This window comes from Salminus brasiliensis, chromosome 1, assembly GCF_030463535.1.
Source record: "Salminus brasiliensis chromosome 1, fSalBra1.hap2, whole genome shotgun sequence".
Lineage (NCBI taxonomy): Eukaryota > Metazoa > Chordata > Actinopteri > Characiformes > Bryconidae > Salminus > Salminus brasiliensis.
Genome location: NC_132878.1, coordinates 19,323,061 through 19,347,029, shown reverse-complemented (window position 1 = coordinate 19,347,029; position 23,969 = coordinate 19,323,061). Strand labels below are relative to the sequence as shown.

Genomic DNA, 23,969 nt, shown 5'->3' with positions numbered 1-23,969 from the left:
CTCTAGATTGTATAGTTCTGAATGCATTCAGGTTTGGCATGGTAACAGTGTTTTAACTGTAAAATGCAGAGGGATGTAAAAAAAAAAGTCAGAAAAAATGTGCCGGAAAAATGTCATTTCAATCTAGGAAGCAACACAGTAAAACCCTAACACGGTCAATTTTGTCTCTCTAATGGGATTGTCCTCTTGCTGATATGGGTCTCCAGGATCCACCCCGAAAACCCCCCTCCCCTGTTCCTATGATGTAAATTCCTGTGATGGGAGGCAAACAACAGGAATAGTATAATCTACACATTAATACACAAACACACACACAATTGCACATGTTTTTGTGAGACCAATTTCACTCAGTTAGAACCATTTTCCCTGCTCTACCAAATGTCTGCATAGTCAGCTAAAGCAGAACTGCTGACCAGTGCTATAATTCTTTAGTCACTATTTGAGTTTCCATTGCATCATTCTTGTGTGCTAGCACTTTTAAGTGTTTTAAAGAGCCCGTATAACAAAAACGAAACTTTCCTCATTTTTTTTTGCAATAAAAGACTTTGATCTCATTTGTAACTGGTAGTAAAAAAAATATTGAAAGTAAGCTGTTTTGTTTCTGTGATGTCACAAAAATGAACCTTTTTAGATCTGCCTCTTCAACCTACAGCAGTTAGGTCTGCTTATTCACTCTGAAGTCTGAAGTTATAAGAAGTGTTTCCGCTTTTAATGAAGCGTAATAAAAGGCAGCCAATCAGAATGTATATATATATATATATATATATATATATATATATATATATATATATATATATATATATATTAAAGGCACACAATTGATAAAAAAAAACCCAAAGCAAACAAAAGTAAAAGTACCAAAGCACACCTATTTTAAAGGAGGGGAACTTTAAGGAAATTGCAGGATTTTAGTTTAAAATTTAATATGTTGTAATAAGACTCTATATTGCAATTTCCTTTCAAATGACTTTTTAGAAAAACTGTCAGTATAAAAAACCTAATATACATATAACTGCAATAAAATATATTTTCCACAATCAAAACAGTGGGATCCTAAGGCTTATGTCAGCCATCTATGTAATAGCTATCTAATACAGAGGCCTTTCTGAGCCCAATATCACTCCGTTAGAACCATTTGTCACTCCTGCACCTAGCTTTTGCATAATCAGCTAAAGCAAAACCTGCTGACCAATGCTCTAATCTTTAGGTTGCTGTTTGAGTTCCCATTGCATCATTCTCGTATGTTAGAGCTTCATGGTGAATTAAAAACGGAGAATGTAGTTACACTCAGGCTCTGTGGATTCATGAAAGCGTTGTGATACACTGTGAGGTCATTAATTAAAACAGAGAGAATGGGGCGAATGCATAGTGAGAAAGATAGCTACAACCATTGAGAATTACTTCTACCATACCCACACTTCCCACCCTCCCACCCCCCATTGCGTTTTGCTCCTTTAGCATTTAGCAGCTGGGTGCGTCAGGGCTTTTACAACCAGAATTTGTCCTGTTTGAAATTTTTTCCCCTGCTCTGCAAATCATACACTGCATCACACCCAAAAAAAACATATTTGTGTTTGTGTATATGTGTATTTTCACCACGTAGCAAACAGAACAGATGTGCAGAACAGTTTGTATTTCCATGTATTAAAAAAAAAAGAACCAAAGTGGCTTGATTACTGCACTTACAAGCAAGATTAACTTATTTTTTTATATTTTATATTGGCCTAAGTTATTTTATTTATGTACTGTACGTAGAATAAGACACATAACAAAGGCTAACTGTTTCGGATAACAAAGCAGAATATGCTCTGTCATGGTTAAAGAATTAGTTTTTTTTATTTAGAGTGGTTCATCATAGAGAAATCCACTGTCTTATACTTCTTTATACTGGTAGTGATTCTGTAATATTCCTCTATGTGTCGGTCCGCAAGCTTTTTTTTACTTTCAGTGAAAATTCTTTATCTTCTAGCTCGTTCAGAAATGAATGTAAGCGTATCCTTCTTGAGGGTTGGCCCACAGTATAAATTACAGTTCCCAACATAATGCTGCTTTAATTTAACTAGCTAATCAACTTGTTAAACTAACTGATTAGTAGTAAATATGGTGCACTAACAAGGCCATCCTCTCCACACAACCATCTTCCATTTTATTACTCTGTTTTATTCAATTGTCAGTTGACACCATGATTACATTTCTATTATTTAAATTAAGAAAGTTGAGAGATATGCAACTGTTTCAGTGGATGGATTTTTCGGATATAACTTTCAAACAACTACATTAACTTAGGAAACTGGCATAAACCAGTTTAACCTGGCCTAGTGCTATTGTAAACTACACTCTTAAAACAAGGAAGGATCCTTTAACAACATCAATGGTTCTACATAGAGCCATGACAGCTCAAATTACCATTTGATTTACATTAGTTTGATGGTATGAAGGATAAAGGTAACATTTCCTTAAAAATAGAAACAATATAGGTTTAATTTATCTGTTTAATTCATGCAACATTTAACACTTTTTACTTAAAAGTAAATTTCACACATTTTTTGGAGTGCTTGTAATATATATATATATTACAACGGTAGTACAGCGGTAGTACAGATTGTTCTGCGAAACTATCAGATAAATAAAGTGCAGTACAGAGAAAGAAGAGTAAGAGAACATCTGGATAGGATGTATGTATGTAATAGACTGTATTTAGAATGTAGTGTTGTAATGTTCAGCTGTTCATGAGTGTGATGGCATGTGGGAAGAAGCTTCTCTGTAGTCTGGAGGTCTTGATCCTCAACTGGATGAAACACCGACCTGAGGGAAGATACTGGAACTGGATATTTTTATTATCGTTTTATTCTTTTATCATTCTAAAATAGATCCAAAGCTGCAAATGTGAGTTAATTAATACAACACAGAATATCTAATTAAGCAAGGATATGTGTAGTGGCTTCATATAGCCATTGATGTAGCATAGTGAGTATCAACACTGCCGTCATCATGGCAGACTGGGGTTCTATTCCCTGGCTTTCTTCATCTACCTACATAACTTGAATAAAAATAAGTGGGTCTGAATGAGAGTGTCAGATTTTATTGTGTCATGAACACTGATATGACAGGAAAAATCAAGCTAGGATACTAACTATGCTAGCTTGTGGAATAGGCTGCATTTTTTCATCACTTCATGAAAATGTGATGTTGCAATAAAAAAAAATCTGTTCAGAATTCACCATCAAAGCCAGCAAAGAAGCGACTGTGAGTCACTCTGATTGCATCTATTAATTGCGATTAACAGCAGATTGTGCACTAAAGTGCTGTCACACACTCTCCACAGGAGTGGCACTGTTCATCACACTGCTTCAACACCTGTGTGATTCATCCGCGCACAACACACACGTAACGCTCAGTGGAAGCACCAGAGATAGAGCAGCATGCTCACAAACCACACAGCTATTAAAGAAGTGTTTCATGTGTTTTTTGTCCTATTTATAACTCATTTGATTGTCTGTTACATGGAAGGTGTTAATTGCAGCCTCTCCAAATGAACCAACTGTACAGGACCCAAGATCATGGTAATGTTCCACTAATTGTGAAGCAGTAAAGAACATGCAAAAAGAATGTGCTATTTCAGCTACAGCTCCCTAAAGTCTTCATATCTCTTATTTGTTAAGTCCCAAATGTTCTGTTGTGCTAACTCTGCTCCAGCACAAGTCCATTTACATGTCATGTCTGCAGATATTTCTGTTTAAAATCTGACTGGTTGAGAAATACTCATTAGATGCACACCTGTAAACACATTTACATGTAAGGCATTTAGCAGATGCTCTTCTCCAGAGCGACTTACAAAAGTGCTTTGCTATTTACCTGCTATTTTAGGCTACAAATTCAGATACCTCTAAGTTTAGACACTATTAAACACAAGTCAGTAAGGGGACCACTCTGCTATTCGCCCAAGTATTCTCGGAAGAGGTGGGAAGACAGCGAGTGATTCTGCCATTTGGACATCCAGGGAAAGTTCGTTTCACCACTTCGCTGCAGGACAGAAAAAAGCCTGGGTGCTTGTTTTCCGTGGATTTTGAGGGATGGCGGGTCGAGCCGAGCCGTACTTGAAGCTCGAAGGGCTCTAGGTGCGGATCGGCTTTTGACCATTGCCATTAAGTATGGAGGGGCTGGTCCTTTCTGGGCTTTGTAGATTTGCCCCAACTACTCCTATAGAGAGGCTGCAATTGCTCATTATTTCCTATACTATGTTTACTATGGCACTGATACACCCATATTATTGTGTATTATATGTCCAACAATGAATTGTGAACACTGCTGTTTTATTTAACATATTAATCAAGTTAATCAAGTGAAGCAAAATGTACTGTTTGGATGCAGGAGCCAAATTATGGTTAAGGATATTAGCATGATCATCAGGTCAGTGGTAATTTATTATTACAAACTTTACTTTAAACATCTCCATGAGACATTGCTATATTATGATATTTCTTATGATATGACAAAACAATGTAAATGTTAAAGAAAGACAGCACCGTAGAGAGGTTGTATGGCTACAGTAGCATACAATAAATGCATTATTTGCATTACTTGCTGGAAAAATGTTTTATAGTAATTTGTACTACTAATAGCTTAAACTGTTATTTATATTGAACCTGTTATTTTTATTTATAAGTCCGCAAAATGCCATTTAGGCCATGAGTAAACATCAATTATTTATGCATAAGGTATTAGGCGCTCATTAGGCTTTGCATCATGCTTAAAAATACCCCTTACCTTTGAGAGAAGCACAGAAATGCATGGCATCCCATGGCTTACTGCTTTAGTATTAAAAGAAATCACCAATTGATATAATTTCATTATCAATTGATAAACAGATTTAACATTTAATTAATCAGTGAAACTTTCAGCAGCACGGTTTCTTCCCAAACACTGTATCACTCCGCTGGGCGCTGTTAACTAAATAGTAGCATAACTGCCCTGACCAACAAAAAACAAGAATGACCTAAAACAACACTAAAAGAATGAAGACAAGAGTACACAATAATAAAAAACAGACAGACAAGAAACAAAGACTGTGCAGTGAGTGGAGTTCATTACCGTGACGTAGCAACAAGCTGCTGGTTGGAACTATAATTTTGAGGAAAGAAACGATTTCATTAAAACATATTAAATGCAGGCATTAAAATGGCCTGTTACTCCCTATGCAGTTCACTGGATTGGTCTTCACTAGATTTGTTGTTCAGCCATATGTTTCCCTACTAAATGCATATATATATATATATATATATATATATATATATATATATATATATATATATATATATATATATATATATATTGCAAATAAGTGCAGTATTTGGGTGCAGCCCCAAAATGATATAATAGTGTACTACATAAAGAGTACAATGTCAACTGGAGATGCAGCCTGGGTGTAATATTACTTCAAGCAGATCTTCAGAAGCTGGTAATGCATTGAAGTAACATATTCTGTGTGTTTTATAGAGTGCAGTTATCAGCGAATCACTGAGAAAATACTTATATTTTAAGTCTTAAAATCTATGTAAATAGAGGATCTGTTTTGTAGCCAAGCTGATCAGCCTATATTTCCTTGTTAAATAAATAATTTGTTAGTTCTTCAATTTCAACCACACTGCGCTCTTTCCTACATCACCTGTCAATAGACTTGATTGTCCACATGAAGAAAAAATAATCTGAAAAAAAAATCAACAGTAAATTTAAAATGGCAAAGCTACCATTATGTCTTACAATTTGACAGATTTTGAAGTGTTTCAAAATCTGTCAAATGTACAGGAGCCTTGTTCTTGGAAAGAAGACCATGATAAACAACACAATTAAACACAAGTTCCTATGGATTAGTTACATATACAGTCACTCCTTTCTCCTTTATCCTTTTCTCCTTTCTCCTAACACTTACTTCATATTTTCACTCACTCCCTATGAGACCAGTTTGTCTTATGAAACCCACCCTGCATTAAAAGCATTTTGATTTTGAGTTACTAATGAAAATGTACCACAGTGAAAATAACATCAGAGCAAGACAAGATTAATCTGTCCACAGCACACTGTTCCAGACATCCTGGTCTTAGTAAACTTTTTTTTTTCAAATCTCTTTCTGATGGTAGATGCTGTACTTTGACATCAGCTGTGGTAAGAGCTACCTGTAAGTCTTGTGCATACATTTATGGAGTGTTGGAGACTTCTTACCGCATCTTGCTTTTGGGCTGAATTTGATAGGGTAACCTGGACATGCTGGCAGCAGTTGTAAATTATTTAGCAGACAGTGGAACATCTCATTTCTAACAGTTCTGAGATCTTTTTAAATCCCATACTCGACATCTACAACCTTCTTTCCAAAGGCTTCAGTGATCTATTTGGATCTTGCCATAGTAATCTTGCTCACTCCAACAATCAAGAGCAAACCAAAGGAAATGAGGTTAAAGTAAGGTTTGATCCCCTCTAAAAGTGTTCTAATCTTTTGCAGTATTGTACCTTGACTCTAATGTTATGACTTTTAAGAAGTAATACATGTGGCAGTGTAATTTTTAAGACAAGGAGCAGATCTATTAGGCAGCAGTGATAATGATGAGTTGTTAAATGGTGATGATTTTATGGCAAGCATAAAAATTTGAGCCACTCTGACAAGGGTCGATTTGTGATGGTTAGATGACTTGGTCAGAGCATCTCCAAATTAGACAGGTTGTGTGGGTGTTTTGTGGTATGCAGTGGTCAGTACCAACCAAATATGCTCCACGAAAGGACAACCAGCGAACCAGAAACCAGAGATCCAGCAACAAGTGAGCCGGTCATGGGCACCAAAGGCTCACTGATGTGATCCATAGAGGCCCCACCTCACAACTTACAGGACTTAAAGGATCTGCTGCTAACATCTCTGTGCCAGGTCCCACAGACCTTTGGAGGTCTTGTAGAGTCCCTGTCTCGAATGCTTAGATCTAGTGTGCCTAGTAAAATAGACAAACTTCCTGAATGACCAAAACTTTGATGAGTGGAATTCATAACATCACAACACTAAACACAAACATTTGTATAATTCAGTATTACAACCTGTTATGAAGCCATTACATACATGTACAAAGTAAGTGTACGGAGCACACTGGCGTTTCAGGGGTTTATACAAAGGTCACTGTCACTACCAAGTTCAGAGTGGTCCACCATGCAAAAATACCCAAGATGCTTGAATCTAGTTTCCAGTTCTGGATCCGACAACCATTGCATTCAAAAGATGTGGAGGAGGAGCTACCGGTAAGTGTTTCTAATAAAGTGGTCAGTGTGTTTTTTGTCAGTGCCCGTGATCTCTTTTTCAAACGAGGAACGGAAGAACTGAAGAACAGAAAGACGTGTTTTTTTTTTTGTTTTTTTGGCCTGACTTTTTCCTCTTTTTGACTCTTCTCGCCATCCGCTCATCCCAGCCAATCCTCGCCATCCTCTTCTCTCGGCTCCTCCTGATTGATTTGATATTTGAATAATTTAGTGTTTGAATGTGGAATAACATCTTAAACTGCTCATTTATTCATCTGTTCACTCCTTATCCTCCCTCTCGCTGCCTGCCTGCCTCCTGTGGCCCGAGGAATTGCACTGTGTCAGTTAGATTGACTTTAGATGCGACGTAAATAATTCATGCTTTGGGTAACTGTTACTGTGAGCCATGAGGATCAGCAATGACTTTCTCTCTCTCTCTCTCTCTCTCTCTCTCTCTCTCTCTCATTCTCCCCACACCTCTCTCTTTCTTGTGTTCATGCTCTCTCTCACACATTCTTTTCACATCCCTGCTCTTTTTTCTTTACCTTCTCTCTCTCTCTCTCTCTCTCTCTCTCTCTCTCTCTCTCTCTCCATCTGTTTGTCCCTCTTTTGATTACTCTGAAACAATTGCTGGGAAATTTATTTCCCACAAGACTTCCCTCTGTCCTCTCACTGCTAGGCTATGTGTCTGTGTTTTTGTGTGTGCATTTTGTGTGTACGTGGCTGTAGTGTGTAGGTGTGTGTATGTGTGTGTGTGTGCATGTGCACAACAGGTCAAGTGCATCAACCAACAGATGCAAACACCACACACTTCATTCTCTCTCTGCCAATTCCTACCCACCCACCCCCCTCCCCCCATTTCTCCCACCCCTGACTGTAATTAGTCCGGTGATTAACCTTGACACTCTTGATCACATCAGCCCGCCTTAATGATGCTATAACTGCTAGGTTCTAAATCAACTCACCCACCACTACATACACTTTACACTAGCTACAGTATCTGTAGTATCCGTAGCAGTATCTGACTCTCTTTTTGTTTTACTTTACTTAATTTCATTTTGGTGCTATTTTGTTTTACCATTTATTCATTTGCTGTTCATTTACCTTGTATGCACTGCAAATAATACTACTGCTGCTTCTTCTCCAGATAATTATTGTTTATTCCAACATATTATTATTATTATTATCATTATTATTATTGTTGTTGTTGTTGTTGTTGTTGTATATAAGTCATATTATCATCAACATGCAAATCCATTGTAAGAAAAACTTTTAGAACCCCTTTTAAGCTGTACCCCCTTAACAAAGAATGGCTTATTACACACTAAGGTGTATTACTCAGTAACTACAGGGCTTCTGTATAAACTGGTGGTGCTATTCTTTAGTAATTAAAGTTTGTAATAACACTTTTTTCCTACCAATGGTCCATAAGCTGCTTAAGGGGTTAAAACCTATATTCTGTAGTCTCTGTGATACACTGTTATACACCTATAGGCTGTATTGTCTAATATGGGACACTTATTTAGTGTAGGTGTTCCTCAAGTAAATGAACGTTTAAACAATAGTGCGTTAACACATGCGATAAGATGTGATCAAAATCACCTAATGTCTCAAATGGCTAATATTAGATTAGAATGGAGTCATTTTCAAATAGGAAGCACTCAAATGCCAAAATTATTCAAATTAAAAACATTTTTGTTTTTCAGCAGTTACAGTACACTCCATAATATCCATAATAGGACAAAAACTGTCTGTAGACATTTCTTGATGTCTGTATTCATAGACATCACCAGGTGCAGAGTATCTTCTCTGATGATGCTTTGCCAAGCCTCAATAGTGAGGATTCTTCTGCCATCAGCAGTGGAGGTCTTCCTTGGCCTACCAGTCCATTTGCGAATAATGATTTAATGATTAATGATTTATTCTTGTTTTTCAGACTCATAGTAGCTTCTTTGACTTTTTTGATTGGCAAAGCTCTTGTCTTCATGCTAAACAGTGGCAACTACAGACTCCTAAGGTGTTTGAAAGCTTAGGAGCCAGCCTAGGGATCTTATTCCTGCACTATTGAAGCAAAACAACACATTTGGGTAATCATAACACCATATAAACACCTGTGAAGCCAAATGTCCCAGACATTGTGGTGCCCTTAAATGAGGGGAACCGCATAAAAAGTGTTGTCATTTCAACATGGTGAAACTGAAATGTATGCAAATAGCCTTCAGTGAAAGTCTGGAATGTGTACTTTAATCAAGCCTGATTAGTTGGACAGGAAACTGTGGTGCAGAGGGATATATCAGGCATAATGTGTCTTTGTAACAAACATAGCGGAGGGCAAATGTATATTTCCTGCTTGTTTGCACTGAATCTTTCTATTGTGTCATTGAGACTATGGGCATGACAGTCGGGCCTCATATCAGCAATGTAATTGGTCACCACTCAACTCATTTGCATACCATTTTTCAGAAGGAGAGAACACAGTGTGCAGGCTACACAACAACAGGTTAATGTGTCAATAATATGTTTGTTCTGTCATCTCTCGTTACATTATTGTGCGCAAGGACACATTTTATTTTGTGTAAATAATCAACAAAAAAGTTCACAAAAAAGTATTTTGCATGATATCACAGTGAACGTCACATGTCTGACCACCACCCAGCACTGAAGATGACGCATGTGATTAGTGATTCCAAACTTTTGAACAATAACATAATAATGTTAGCCATAAGAACAATCAAATTATCTATTAATCTATTTTTATCACCTGCATCAAAACAGTCAAGCTAAGAGACAGCTAATAGCCACAAATGAATTTCTTTCACTTTTCACTGGGGCCACATTGCAGCATTTCTTCTGCTCTCTCTCTCTGTCTCTCTCTCTTTCTCTGGGAGATTAAACTTTGTCATTGTTCATAAATGATTCAGTTATTGTGCTGTATTAATTAGTTCCCCTATCATTGCTGCTCAGGGGGAGCTCTCCGCTGCCATCCCTATTCAAATTTATCCTCGTCGTGTGTGCATGTATGTGGCTTCAATGATTAATGGCTTGCTCCGTTAATCAAAAAGGCCATGCTCTGACATTGTCATCAGTGAAAGGCTTGGCGAGGACGCTTGAATCAAGAGCAAAGCTGCTCCATTACTTTGGCTAATCGCAAGGAGAGAGAAACATTTGTGTTGACAATTTACAGCGGCCAATAACAAGCAGACGGGGGAAAAAAATTAAGCTTTTTAACAAAATGTCAAGTACAGCATTCTGGCATTTCACCCAGAACGTTCTTCAGAACATTAGCTGTTGGTGGTATGTACTCAGCGGAATAAGTACAGTGGCATGTACTCTTTGAAGTTTTCAGTGGATTTTTTGGGTGTATTTGTATTAGTTTTTGGGATGTTTTTTTTTTCAGGGAAGTTGCCATTCCATCTTTTTGGACTGTCACTATCAATGTCACTGCACAGCACAATTGGACAGAGGATAAATCGAACTGTCCAATTCCATTGGCTAGCATCGGGAGAACAAAGGCCATCACCCAGAGAGACCAAAGCCATTTATGCTTTCCTGGGCTCTTGGTCATGGAAGGCTGTGACCTCCCGGTGGAGGAATGACTGCCATTTGGGAGTCTGTTTGCAATGCAAATAATCTTTCTTATCTTTACATTCTTTACTGACAGATTCTGAAAATAAGATGGACATTTCTGTCCTAAAAAAGACTGCACACACTGCAAAGTAATATTTCATAATTTTTTTTTTGAATCATAATAAAACATCTCCTCCAGTAACATATACTAACACCATTTTTGTATCTGGTGGTAACTGCAAGTGATATGATGCTGCATAAATCTTGTGCTAAGCCTAGAACAATGCCAGCCCAGCATCTTGGATCATACATACACGCTCAGTGTGTCTTCATTTCACACTTTTTATTGTTTGTAATTAGTAAATAGTAATAGCAATTACTGTAGAAATTGCTGTAATTAGCAATGGCATTATTAATGCTGTACTAACGTGGCAGTACACAGTAAGGTACAGTACACACAGTTTCAGATGCACCTGCAGAAAACAACTACTCCTGGACTGAAAACCCCTAACAGTATGAGGGGGCGGGGTGATCTCTGAGATGATCACTTGAGATCAAATCACAATCTGCACAGATGGGTGCAGTAAAGAGAGAGAGAGAGAGAGAGAGAGAGATAGAGATGCAATGACAGGGCTAGAATATAGATAAACATATAATTGCCAGAAAATTCGAATTCCAAAGAATTCCAAAGAATTACCTAATGTAAAAACACTTTGCAGATATGGCTTGTATTTTGTTTCATATTTGATACATCCAGATTTCTTTCTCAAAGCAGGTTTTTCAAACAAACTAAAACATATAACACTTAATTGTTAAAACTTAAAACGTAATTGTTTAAGCCTTTATATCACGAGAGGCCTTTAAAATTTTACAAACTTAAAAATCTGCATTTATTTGCCTGGTACATACAGTGCAAGGATTATTCACCACATATCTGAAATTGTTTACATATTAATGTAATTGATTCTTCATTATTTATTCTTTATATTTGTTATTCTTTTTATAGTGTCAAAAAATTTGTACTGGCTAATAAATAAAATGAAACCACATTCATGATAATGTGTTATTTCATTAGCACACTGATGTTGCAGAGGCCTCAAAAAAATCTGTCAAATATGATACAATTAGTTTTAAATAATTAAATAAATGGGATGTAATTACAAAAAACAAAAAATACAAACACTGGAAAACAAGGCTCAAAACTGGACTGTCTGGGTTAAATCCCTAATTCCACATATTCGTATTGTTGTTTATTCATGTTGACCTTAAAGGTCCACTAAGTGTAATTATCAGTCAATTGGATCAGTTTAACTTCTGTGTTTTGTACATTTGTTGGACACTTTGTTAGAAACCCCTACCTTCCTGCTTCAACTTGCTGGTATACAGCTTAAACTGTAGCCCTGTATGTCCTCTAGCTTTTCATTGATCATTTACAACATTCTAGTCTAGACTCTGAACACCAGCAGATAAGCTATGGCCTTTACCGAAAGAAGAGCCAGATAAAGCTACATAGTAAGGTGGTGGACAGTGTGAAAAGTGGGTCTATTCGCATCACAGGTTCTGTAACGAAAATTGCTGACAGAATGTTAGTTTAAGACAAACATGTGCCTGTAAGGGTCATCTGCACTACTTCATTCCCCGTTGTGTCAGTATTAGTGTGTGCGTGCATATGAGAGTATGTGCTTGTAAAAATCATATGAGGAACAAACACACAGTACACAGAACATATGTTTGCTTAGTGTGACTATGTGTGTGTGTGTGTGTGTGTGTGTGTGCTTACGCCTAGAGCAGATCAGTCTATCAGTGTGCACGGGCACGACTCTCAGGAAACGATCAGCAAAGAAAATCTCAAGCCTTCATTTTACCCCCCCTCTGGATATGTGTGTGTGTGTGTGTGTGTGTGTGTGTGTGTGTGTGTGTGTGCATGTATGTGTGTGTATTATGACTTAATGCTACAAAGACAGTGAAAAAGCAGGGCTCTACAGAACAGTTGGAGACAGACAGATTGCTAGACAGATAGGTAGGTAGGTATGCTATATGTCCAAATGTTTGTAGACACACCTTCTAATGCATGCATTTAGTTACTTTTAGCTGCAGCCGTTGCTGAGACAAATGTGCAAATGCACGCACACACACACACACACACACACACACACACACACACACACACACACACACACACAGCCTATCTAGTCCCTATAGAGAGGTTCTGCCAATAAATGCTCTTGTTGCTAAATGCAATAAAATCCTCAAAGCAGTTCTTCAAAATCTAGTAGAAAGCCTTACCTGGACAGTAGAGACAGTTGTCCATATAGTGTATATTGTTCATAGTAGAGCAGAGTAGAGAGGGAGAGAGTATATGATGTGAGTGAAAGGTGTACAGGAGGTGAAATGAGTGAGGTGAAAGACAGGAATGAGAAAATGAAAAGAAAGAAAGCAACCACAACCTCCCTGGGCCACTATCGACAGAACTGTCAGAGTCTGACCACATGGAGAAAGAAGGGTGAGGTGGTTGAGACAGATGGATCAGAGAAGGAGTGTGAGTGAAGAAGGAGAAAGACGCACAGAAAAAAACAAGAACGATTTCTAAATGGACTCACTTAATATTTGTCGCCATCACAAAACAACCTCTGAACTTCTGCCTTTTACATTGTCTGATAAAAACGTGAATCAATAAACTTCAAAGTAATGCATCTCTTAAAGTATGTACGGAGACACTACATGATATATAAAAAAAACAGAGAGCAATTTCTTCTTTCTCAAGGAGGTTTTGGGAACTAATCAAGCAATGGCTGGGAGTGCAGAAAGAGTCAGTTGATAAGAAGAGGATGGGTTCCACTTTTGAATCTTGGTTCCTCTCAAGCTTTCTTGCTCTTGATCTGAGGAAGTTTTTTCTTGACACGGTCACCACTGGCTTGCTCAGAAGAGGCTTGGATCCAAGCTCTGTAAAACTGCTTTGTGACAACATTTGTTGTGAAAAGAGCTATATAAATACATTTGAATTTTGAATTTGGGAATTTGGAAATTTGAGAGCCGTCTCAAAGACTTTGACCGTGATATCAACAGCTGGTATGTATTTTACTTTACTTACACGATGAATTAAAAAGGTGAAATGAAAAATATTTAACCCAATAAATGTGGCTCATACTGTCAAGAAAGTTTTCTATACATGCACTTTTTGCTTTAGCAATGTTGTGTCTTTAATACATATAATATAACTTTACCCTCAAAAGGTACAACATGGTTCTACTACCTTTAGTATTCCAGGAGAAATAGTGTTTATCTGTAGGTCTAAGTATATTAGGAGTGTATATTTACCATCATATATTCTAAATAGAATAATAAAATAAAAGGTATAGAGTCAAGACTGTGTATGGGGTAACTGTCTTGCTATGCCCAAATAAAATTAACCTGACATCTTGTGTTCTGATGCCTTTTAATCTTTCTTTAACAACAAAGTTGCCATCAGCAGCCAGAGCCCAGGAGAGCACAATGGGCCTTACTCTCACTGGGGGCTCTTTCCCCGCATCACTGTAGTTTGATGCTGGCCAGCACAAACATCTGCTAGCCGATGTATCAGAGCTAGTTACCCAGCGCTTTTTTCTGAGAGCACTGGATGCCCGGTGTTGCTGCTTCGGTGGTATTTCGAAAAGAGGCAGTGGGTGGTTGCGCAAATGTCAAAAAAAGTCACGTGTCAGGCCTCGCCCTGCCAGTGTTGGGAACATCACATTTGATAGAGGGAGAGTACTAACGAGTGAGGTGGGTAATTGGCTGTCTAAAATTGGGGAGAAAAATTGGGTAAAAAAAAAACCAGACGGATCAAATAATAAAGACGGATCAAATAGCAAGTCTGATTTTGACAATCTGCTCTGACTTTTTTCATGCTCTTAAAATTGCCCCAAAAAAAGCCCTACATATATGTGCCTTGTCTGCTTTGATACAGTATCTCAACTTTTCTCAAATATTCATTTTATTTTGAATTCATTTTTAATATTGTACAGCTTTCTCAGCTTTTCTATTTATGACCCTGTCCTTACCAGAGGCAGGAACCCTCACGTCATGCAACAACATGAGGCTGACCTGATTGCGTCCCATTGAACCACCACAAATTCATATTCATCACTTAGATTAATTCCATTCAGTTGCCCCAACGGACCACTTTTGCAGAAATGCAGGTCTAGACCAGTAACGAGCAAGCTGAGGAAAACCCCTACAAGCATGGGAAGGAAACACTAAGAAGACCCACTGATTTTTTTCAGACAACAAGTAATACGAGTTTACATTTTACTTTGGCACTCAGATCCTACCAAAAGATCTGTGAAGTAAGCTGGGTGCCAGACAGGTGGCAGACAACATATGGTAACTGGTGGAGTGATCATTTAGTTTTATGTCACACAACCATGGTTTAAATGCAAAGCTATTTTCATCTTTCATATACACTGTTTTATTATATAGCTCAAACATATTATGAGCATGTAATTCTACACAAAAAAAGTGCCACAAAGGGTTTTTGAGGGATGTCATGGAAGAACAACTTTTGATTCTCTTAAGAACCATGAGTTCAAAAGAAATTAAAAGTTTAAAGAACCTTTACATAATGCATATGTTCTACACTAATTCTTCCTAAAACCTGTACTTTATCTTGTACAAAATGTAAATATAAATATAGAATAATTAAATATGACTATAATATGACTTATTTATCATTAAACCCTACTCCTCATGGGGTGAGTGGCATGTACATGGTGAGTATTTCCAGCCAGTAGGTGTGCAGTCTGTAATGTAGATGAGAACTTTAAAGGAATTTAAGTTTGTTATGAGTGTAAGGCAGGATATTACAATGTACAACAACCAGGTTATGATTATATATTGAACTCCACCATGTTCATCTTTCAGAATTATTACAGAGCACTTTTGCACACTGGCATTTTTCTATGGCCCATTTATGCAAATGCTGAACTCTTGAAACCGCTATAGTTGTAGTATGTTATTTTAATCACTCTGCTGCATCATATGTGCACTTTAAGCACAAAGAACATTTCCCCCAACTCTGATCCTAGCTTTGGGAACACTGAAAGATAATAGACATTGAAAATGGAGGCTGTAATTTTGGGCAATGGCTTTAATAATTAGGTTGGGAGGTATCAAAAGCCTCAAAGCTCTGCATGGTGTTGAGTTAATACCACATTATACAGCATTACCAGGGCAAGATTTTAGAGGTAAGTTTAATAGCACATACAATTTTGATTGAATAATACACACAATAACCACACAGAGACTGCCTAATGCATGGTAGGCACACTCCTGAGGATCAAAGTGTATAGATTAGTGCGTAAAACTCACCTCAGCATGGCTAAAAATAACTTTTTTTTTGTTAAAGGTCTCTGCTTTGTTCTACTATTACTACTGTTATAGTAATTCAGATCTGTCTGTGTAACACTGTTTGTAGTTTTATCAGCACATTTGAATGCATCCACACTACTATTACAAACCTTTAGCTCAAACAGTAAACTGTGAGGAAGAGCTTGTTTGATGCTGGGAAAGATCTTACTTCTGGATTAGGATAGAACACAGTAGGTTGTAATTCACATTGTAATGCCCAAATATTGTCTAATTACTTAAATTAACATATTGGAAAATAGTTAAACATGGAATGTGGCATGTTCAAAGCTTGTGTCAGTTGTGGTTAGTTTAGTGTAGTGGGTAACAACATCCTTGGTAGACTAGGTAGACTAGGACTCGATTCCCTACTTGTGTAAGCACACCATCCTACACCAGTACGAGTCCTTGGGCAGGACTTCTCATGCTACATTCAAATACCTGTGTTAAATAATTAAAATATAAGTTGCTCTGAAAAAGAACATCAGCTAAATACCACAACAATTGTTTATATTATGTCTTTTTTTTACAATGTGTTGTGCAAAGAAATGTTTATTTTCTGTTAAGGGCCATTCCCTTATTTTTAGTTAAAAAATCAAGAAAGCATGCAATCTGTGTGGCATTTGGGGGGTGTCTTTCATACAGCGCTATAGATTTTCAATCATAATTCCATAATATTAAAATATATATATTTTTAATTCCTATTTAGCATAAGACTTTTGTTTACAATGAGCCTACTGTTACATTCAGAGCATGCAGGCACTGTCCGTGGTGCTGAATTAGCTTGTTTTATTGTGGGAGCTGTCTGTTATTCTGAGCTGCATGCTGTAGTTGTTTGATTCAGATATTATTTAAATCATGAACAGTGATGCTGTGTGTATGTAAGTGTGTGTGTGTGTGTGTGTGTGTGTGTGTGTGTGTGTACAAGCAGGTGGTAGGAGTCTTGTAAAAAAAATCTGTCTGGAGATCACAGCAGGAATGCATTCCTTTAGGAAATCATAGAGCCAATGAACCAAGAACACCCCTGTGCCTCAGGGGGAATGTGTGTTTGTGTGAGTGTGTATGTGTGCATGTGCGTGTGACTGTCTTGTCCAGAGATTCTGTACCATAGATTTTGGAATTTCCTCTGGAGTAAACCTGTTTTTTTAATAAACGGGTAGAGTGCCGAACAATGACTGAACCACAGTGATTGTGTGTGTGTGCTCTCCTGCACTTATGATTAGGTGAATTAGGTGAAAACCTCCTGCTCCATATTGATCTGGGCACCTCATTACTGACCAGATATTGCATTCCGTCCATTCTGATCTTGCACAGTGCAAGCATTACAGTTTAAACTGATCCAGAGACAGCTCTCTCTCTCTCTCTCTCTCTCTCTCTCTCTCTCTTTCACCCGCCTCATGAATACAGCACCTTATCTCCTCCAGAATGAGCACAGAGTGCTGCAGAGGCAGTATTGTAGGCTTGAGAGCTTAGCGCTCTTATCCCAACAGCCAACAAACCATTACGGAACGCACACAATAGCCACACGCACATATTCCACTCTGAGAGGGGGTATGGTGGGGGGTGGGTCCAAAATAACCAATGAAGGAAGAAAAAAAGTGAGTAAAACAATTGGCAAAGGGAGAAGGGACACTGGACATTGGCTGCTTCATCTAGTGTGTACATGTGTGTGCATATAGTTGTATAATGATGTGGGTGTGTACTCAGGGCTGGAGGGCTTTAAAAAGTGTTTAAGGTGCATGTTAGTTATGCATTTTGGGGATGACTAAGTAAGGCATCCAACAACCAGTACAGAAGGGGAGGATAGGGGGTGGCTGTGTGTGTGTTCCCTTCCTTAATCACCCCTTAAATCACACACACACACACACATATATATATATATATGCACGTCTTATGCGCGCCTCAACCACAGCAATACTGCTTGACTGCTCATCTCACTACTAAACCATTAAACCCTTTACTGGTCCAATACGTTAAAATAAACAATGAATGGCTACATGAACTGAACTATGCCACCCATTCCCATTCATATTGTATAACATAGTCATTTAGTGGAGCATAGACATATAGTATAGCAGTACTTCGCATAGGCAATGCAGTCACACACTGTTATCTCAACGTGGTAACAATTACAAGTCCAATAAACGTCGACATATTTCTCAGTTTATAAATCAAATCCTTGACTGGGGATTTTTAAGCTCTACACCCCCCCCCCCCCCCCTCCCCAAATCTAATCTCGTCTCAGAAACCACAGAGGCAGACTAAGCTCCAAACGAGCAGCCTTAAACCACCTCACAGCATATGGCCCCCAATAAACAGCCAACAAGTCGCGTTTCAAAAGCCCTGGACCGGCACCAACGAGACCCAACCTGATCTGCGGCTTTGCTCATACGGAATGACAAGAACATGACTCTAATGCGCTATCCACTGGAGTTGAGAAGTGCACTGCACACGAGCACACACACACACACACACACACACACAGACTCTCTCAAAACGCCATATCAAGAGAGCCACCTCAAAACCCACTATACACACTCCCCCAATGAATCGATCCAAAGTTAACTTTGGCATCCTTTGTTTTTTTAAAGCAAGCGTAATCCAGGAGACTGGAGTCGCACAGTACGCGCACAAACGCGCATGCATCCACTTAACCAAGTGGTGCGTCAAGAGATCGCCCAATGCTCTATCCAAAGGGCTCATCCTTTCAAAGTTTAGTCGCCTATTCAGTGGGGTAGAGCCCACAGGAATCAGCTATGCGTTACCTGGTTTTTACCGCGCGGTCCATTTTCGAGTTCCGAAGAGCTGTTCATGATTCCCCATCGATCATTGACCATCCTCCGGAAAAAAGTGTCAATCCAGAGCCGCCTGTTGGTTCACAGACGAGAGAAAGAGGAGAAACACCGTCTTTCAGTCGTTTCTACAGCGAGCTATTCCACAGAAAATAAGAGGGATAAGCCGTCGACTACTGGAGAGGAAGAAGGGTCTACTCCGGGACCGTACGCGCCACCGGCGCCCTAAAAGAGGAGGCGGGGGGTTCTAGTGGAAAAGGCATGGTGGGAGCTTACGCACACGAGAAAGACGAAAGAGAGGACGGGAAAGCGAAGAAAAACAGCCCCAGTCTTGACTGCCTCGAGGACTCAGAGTTTGCCGTTTGCCGTTTTGGGGGGCTCCCTCAGCTGGGACCGCCCGTGTCCTCTGAGATGATCCCTCACCACAACCCCTCCTCCTTCTTTTCTTCCTTCTCCTTCTCCTCTTTCCTGCTCTTCCTTCTCTCTACGTCTTCAGAGTATGAGGGATTAGAGGAGCTGGCGCGGCGGAAAACGGCATGAAATGGCCTCGGCGGATGCGCGAGGATAATCCCGAGGCATGGCGCCTTGCGTTTATGGCGTCTCGGAAAAGAAATAAGGAAATCAAAAAAAGTTGGAGCTCGAAACCCGAAATGTGTGACTGATAAAAACACAAAGCCTTGTTGTCTTTTTTTTTTCTTGCAATGGAGTGAATGGCGGGGGGGGATGATGTGTATTCCTGCTGTGGTTGTTGCACCTGTCCGGGAGAGACGGGGACTGGGATGCTGTCCTAGTTGAGAGAGAGAGAGAGAGAGAGAGAGAGAGAGAGAGAGAGAGAGAGAGGGAGAGAGAGAGAGAGGGGAGGGAGGGAGGGGTGGATGGGGATGGGTTTCGAGCTTCCTTCAGCAATCTGGAGATGTCAGTACTCAAGCGCGCTCCCGCGTACGTGTGTAAATTTGGTGAGCGCTCGTACACTAAGAATCTTACTTGGTTCGTGCACGTACCTCGTCTGGAGATCCTGTCATACAGAGTATCTCCATGGGGGGCGAGAGACGAGTGAACGAGGGAAGAAAAAGGACAGACACGAACGCGCTCTCTCTCTCTCTCTCTCTCTCTCTCTCTCTCTCTCTGACTTCTCTCTGAAGTCATTTACTACTCTTAACGTCATGCATTCATTTACACCACATCTCCAACCATTGCTGTAGCATTTGAATGCATTCTGCCACAAGAGCACTACTAAGGTCAGGTACTGATTTTGGATGGTTAGTTCTAGATCACATTGGATGGAGCTCCAGAATACACAGTTCCACTGATCCACAATGCAGAGCTATCATATGTGCTAACATGGTACAGTCCAGGCGGCCCCACATTTGTGGTGCGTGAGCAGGGCATAAGCAGGTGGGAGGCTGAAGGCCTGCACCTGTATCCTCTGTGTTACATGAAACCAGCCACAACATCTTTAAGAGCTGCCACCGGCACTGCCAATGTCATTGAACAGCTCAACATGCTTGAGGGAGAACATTAACTGACAGTTCTGTTACCTCAACTAACAAACACCTGTGCTGGCTAGCACTGTTTTAAATAACGGGAGGAGCAAGGCAAGTTAGGTTCCTCTTAACCCGCAGCTACAGATGGCAGGGCCATTGCTGAGAATCAAACCCAAGATCTTCGGATGATAGATTTCCTGGATTACCAGTTGTGATATATCATCAGCCAAAAGGTTCTTTGGTAAACACAGCAGAGCAAGCTGGTGCAGGCCAATTCCAGCAAGTTTACTTGCCAAATACAAACAACAGGGAGTTATGACTTATTAGCAGTATAATAATTTTCTGACTTTGAGTTGGCAAGGACTCTCTGAAGCTACCAAAGCATTTCAGAACAAAAGCTATCCCTCATTATGGGACTGAATGGTGTCACCAGGTACTTGTAGTTTACACCATTAAATAAATCCACAGTGTTCTTTTGTCTGATGCCACAAAGTGCCTTTCAGTTCATGGCTCTTTTAAGAACAGTTGTGATATAAAGTGAGATAAATCATTCCTGTTTTGTTTACTTATTAGTTTTTACCATGTTAGTAGACCTCCCTGGTTGTACTCAGCACAGATCCTCTCATTTCGAAGACAGCATTCTTGTATACTCATAATCTCCCTTGAATGGTGGCACTTAAAAAAGAAAAGGTGCCAAAAAGAACCGAAAGTGGGTTGTTGGAGAAATGCCATAAAATAACTTTTGGCTCTGCAAGTAAATGTTCAGTGAGTAGTTCTATAAATCATAACTTCTGTAAATGAGAATGTGAAGGATCTTTAAACTTTAAAGACTACAAAAGTTCTGTAACTGTACACCCAAGTCAAGAACCATAAATTTAATTCAGTGCAACTTTATTGTCATTATACTAATACCGGCTTGTACAGTACAACAACACACTGTTAGGCTAAGTCTCTGGTGCAGAATAGGGAGGACATACAGCAGTGCAATGACAAGGTCAACAGACAAAACACGTGACAGTGCGCATAGACAATAAGTACAAAGACAATAAATACAATAAATGCAAAAATATACAAATACATATATGTGCATGTGCAAATGTATGTATGAGGCTAAGAGAACACTCTACCTTTGTGCATAGTACTTTATTTCAGATGCTAGGCTGGGATACTCATATCAACTTGCTGCAGATGTAGAGTGGCAGCAGGGGAATAAAACATGCTTACTTCTATGTTTATGCTGCCGTGTGCAGGTGTAGCCTGCTGGTGTTGGGGTGGGTGTAAACCTCCCCAACCCCCTGCTGTGATAATGAGCAGGCCATGAGCAAATGCCATAATTACTGCTCTTCACGCAGTTCTCTAGTGCTGAGAGGGTAGAGGTACTTAGGTCCCCTTTAGAATCTCTCAAATTCACCCATGTGTTTTATAGGCGTACTGCATTGTCAGAAGAAAAGGACAGAAATACATCTACATTGTGTTTGGGAAGCTTTGTGAGTTATTCACTGATTGAAGTGCTTACAAACATTAAATGCAACTCACATTTATGGCTGGATAGGAGCACTCCTACATCCTACAAGTATTCCGCTTATCAGCATTTATGGAACTCCATTAAGAGCAATTAAAAAACACAAAGGTGCCAGATATGGTCAATTGGAGTGAAGAACCTTTCTCCACTCTAGTTCCAGTTCTTTAAAGAGCCATTGCTGTAAATGAGATGTGTGAGTGTGAAGGACCCTGTTTAATATTCAAAGAATCTCCACATAATATAAAAGTTCTATACTAATTAAAGGTATTGCCAAGCCCTGGACCATTTAGCAACCTTTATTTTTAGGTTTTGGAAAAGCCAACGTTCTGATCCAGTAGCAAGAACTCATTTCATTTACATTTCCTTCCTGATCAACGATTAACAGAAAATGTTAGTCAGTTAAAAACTACATTATACAGGAATCCATTATGCAAAACAAATCCATTATTTCATCTGCTTAGGAAATCCATTTCATTCCACTGAACAACTTTGGGAACATCTTAAAAGGAAAGAGCTGAAACAATTTGTGCCATCTCAGGACTCTCTCTCTCTGGGGGTGAGCTGGAATAATCTGCGGTTCTGCAGAAACTTGAGCTTTACAGAGATCAAGCTGTGACTAAGACAAATGTAGATATACCAACTATCAAGACATTTTGACTCTCAGTCAGTGTAAGGAAAAAGGAATGTCATTTGAGACATTTGACAAAAATGTCATTTCTTTCAACTGTTGAAATTTAAATTAGTTTTTAATAGCAGACTCAGATGTTTAGAGATTACCTTATTTTTAAATTTACTGTAAGTCTTTGTGTACTGAGGAGTGTGACCCAACAGCATCCCAAAGTAATCAGTCTTCAAGAATGTAAAAATTGTGACTATTGAGAAGTTCTGAAGAACTGTTTTGATTGGGTGGAGATATGTACTACAATCTATGAATCATTGTGCTGCATTGGGAGGATGCTTTGCTACTTATAAATCTTTTAACATATACAAAATACTGACAAAAGTTTTGGGACACTTGGGTATCTCTTGCTTTTGTTGGAGTACCTGTCTCTACTATCCAAGGAAGGTTTTCTGCTTTTTGATTTAATTGAATTCAGCAAAAACATTAGTGTAGGTGAGATCAGGATGTTGGATGATCACCACCCCACCTCACCCTAAACTCCCCAAATCTTCCAAAAGTAATGCCAAAGAACACAGTTCCATTGCTCCACATCTCAATGCTGGGGGCTGTCTGCTCCAGAGAGTCATGTCATATTGCCAATAAGCTCCACAAGGACTCGACAAGCTGTGTGTGTGCATTTGCACATCTGTGTCAGAAATGGTTGCAACTTAAAGTAGCTGACAACATAACAAAGAAAAATGACAACACAGCATTGATGTTATTTTAAAAGAATTTTAGATTTGCCCAGAATCATTAGCATCTGATGATCCGATAATAATTGAGAAAACTGAATGAAAGAATAAAGCTGTAATAAACGGATATTCAGAATGCAATGTATCTAAAAGGTTGGGATAAAGGGCAGAAATGAACAAGAAACCTTTTGGCACCTGTTTTCTCAGTTCAGTCTATATTCTATGTACAGCTTAGTTATAACAATGTTATAAAGGTATAACAGGTTTATGAATTGAATTTGGAAATTATAGGATTTTCCTCAAATTCTTGATAATCATGTCAGGATGGTTGAAGCTGCAGTTTAGTTTAGGTTAGAAGTAAGATAAAAATATATAACAGTAACCTCACCATGTATCATTTTGTCTAAAGGTGCTTTTGCAAACTGTTTTGTCTCTTATACTGTGATAGTTAAAATGCAGAGAGCATACTGGCTTGTTTCATTTTAAATGCCAGAAGTGCACAGATCAGAAGAGAAGGAGTGACCCATTCAGCTGCAATCATTCACCCAGAGAAAGTTCAGATTAAGTTCTCAGCAATGACAGACACTGAAAGTCCCTTAT

At 38.9% G+C, this 23,969-nt stretch overlaps 1 protein-coding gene across 2 annotated transcripts in view; it reads right to left on the bottom strand.

Moving 5' to 3' along the window:
* fibcd1b (fibrinogen C domain containing 1b) overlaps positions 1-19,792 on the bottom strand; it is a 164,039-nt gene extending 144,247 nt beyond the window's left edge. For both annotated transcript variants that reach the window (XM_072674073.1, XM_072674082.1), the window contains exon 1: positions 18,984-19,792. In XM_072674073.1, the coding sequence (XP_072530174.1) occupies positions 18,984-19,055 (72 nt within the window). In that variant the 5' untranslated portion in view covers positions 19,056-19,792. The remainder of the gene's footprint in view (positions 1-18,983) is intronic.
* Between the last annotated feature and the right edge of the window lie 4,177 nt (positions 19,793-23,969).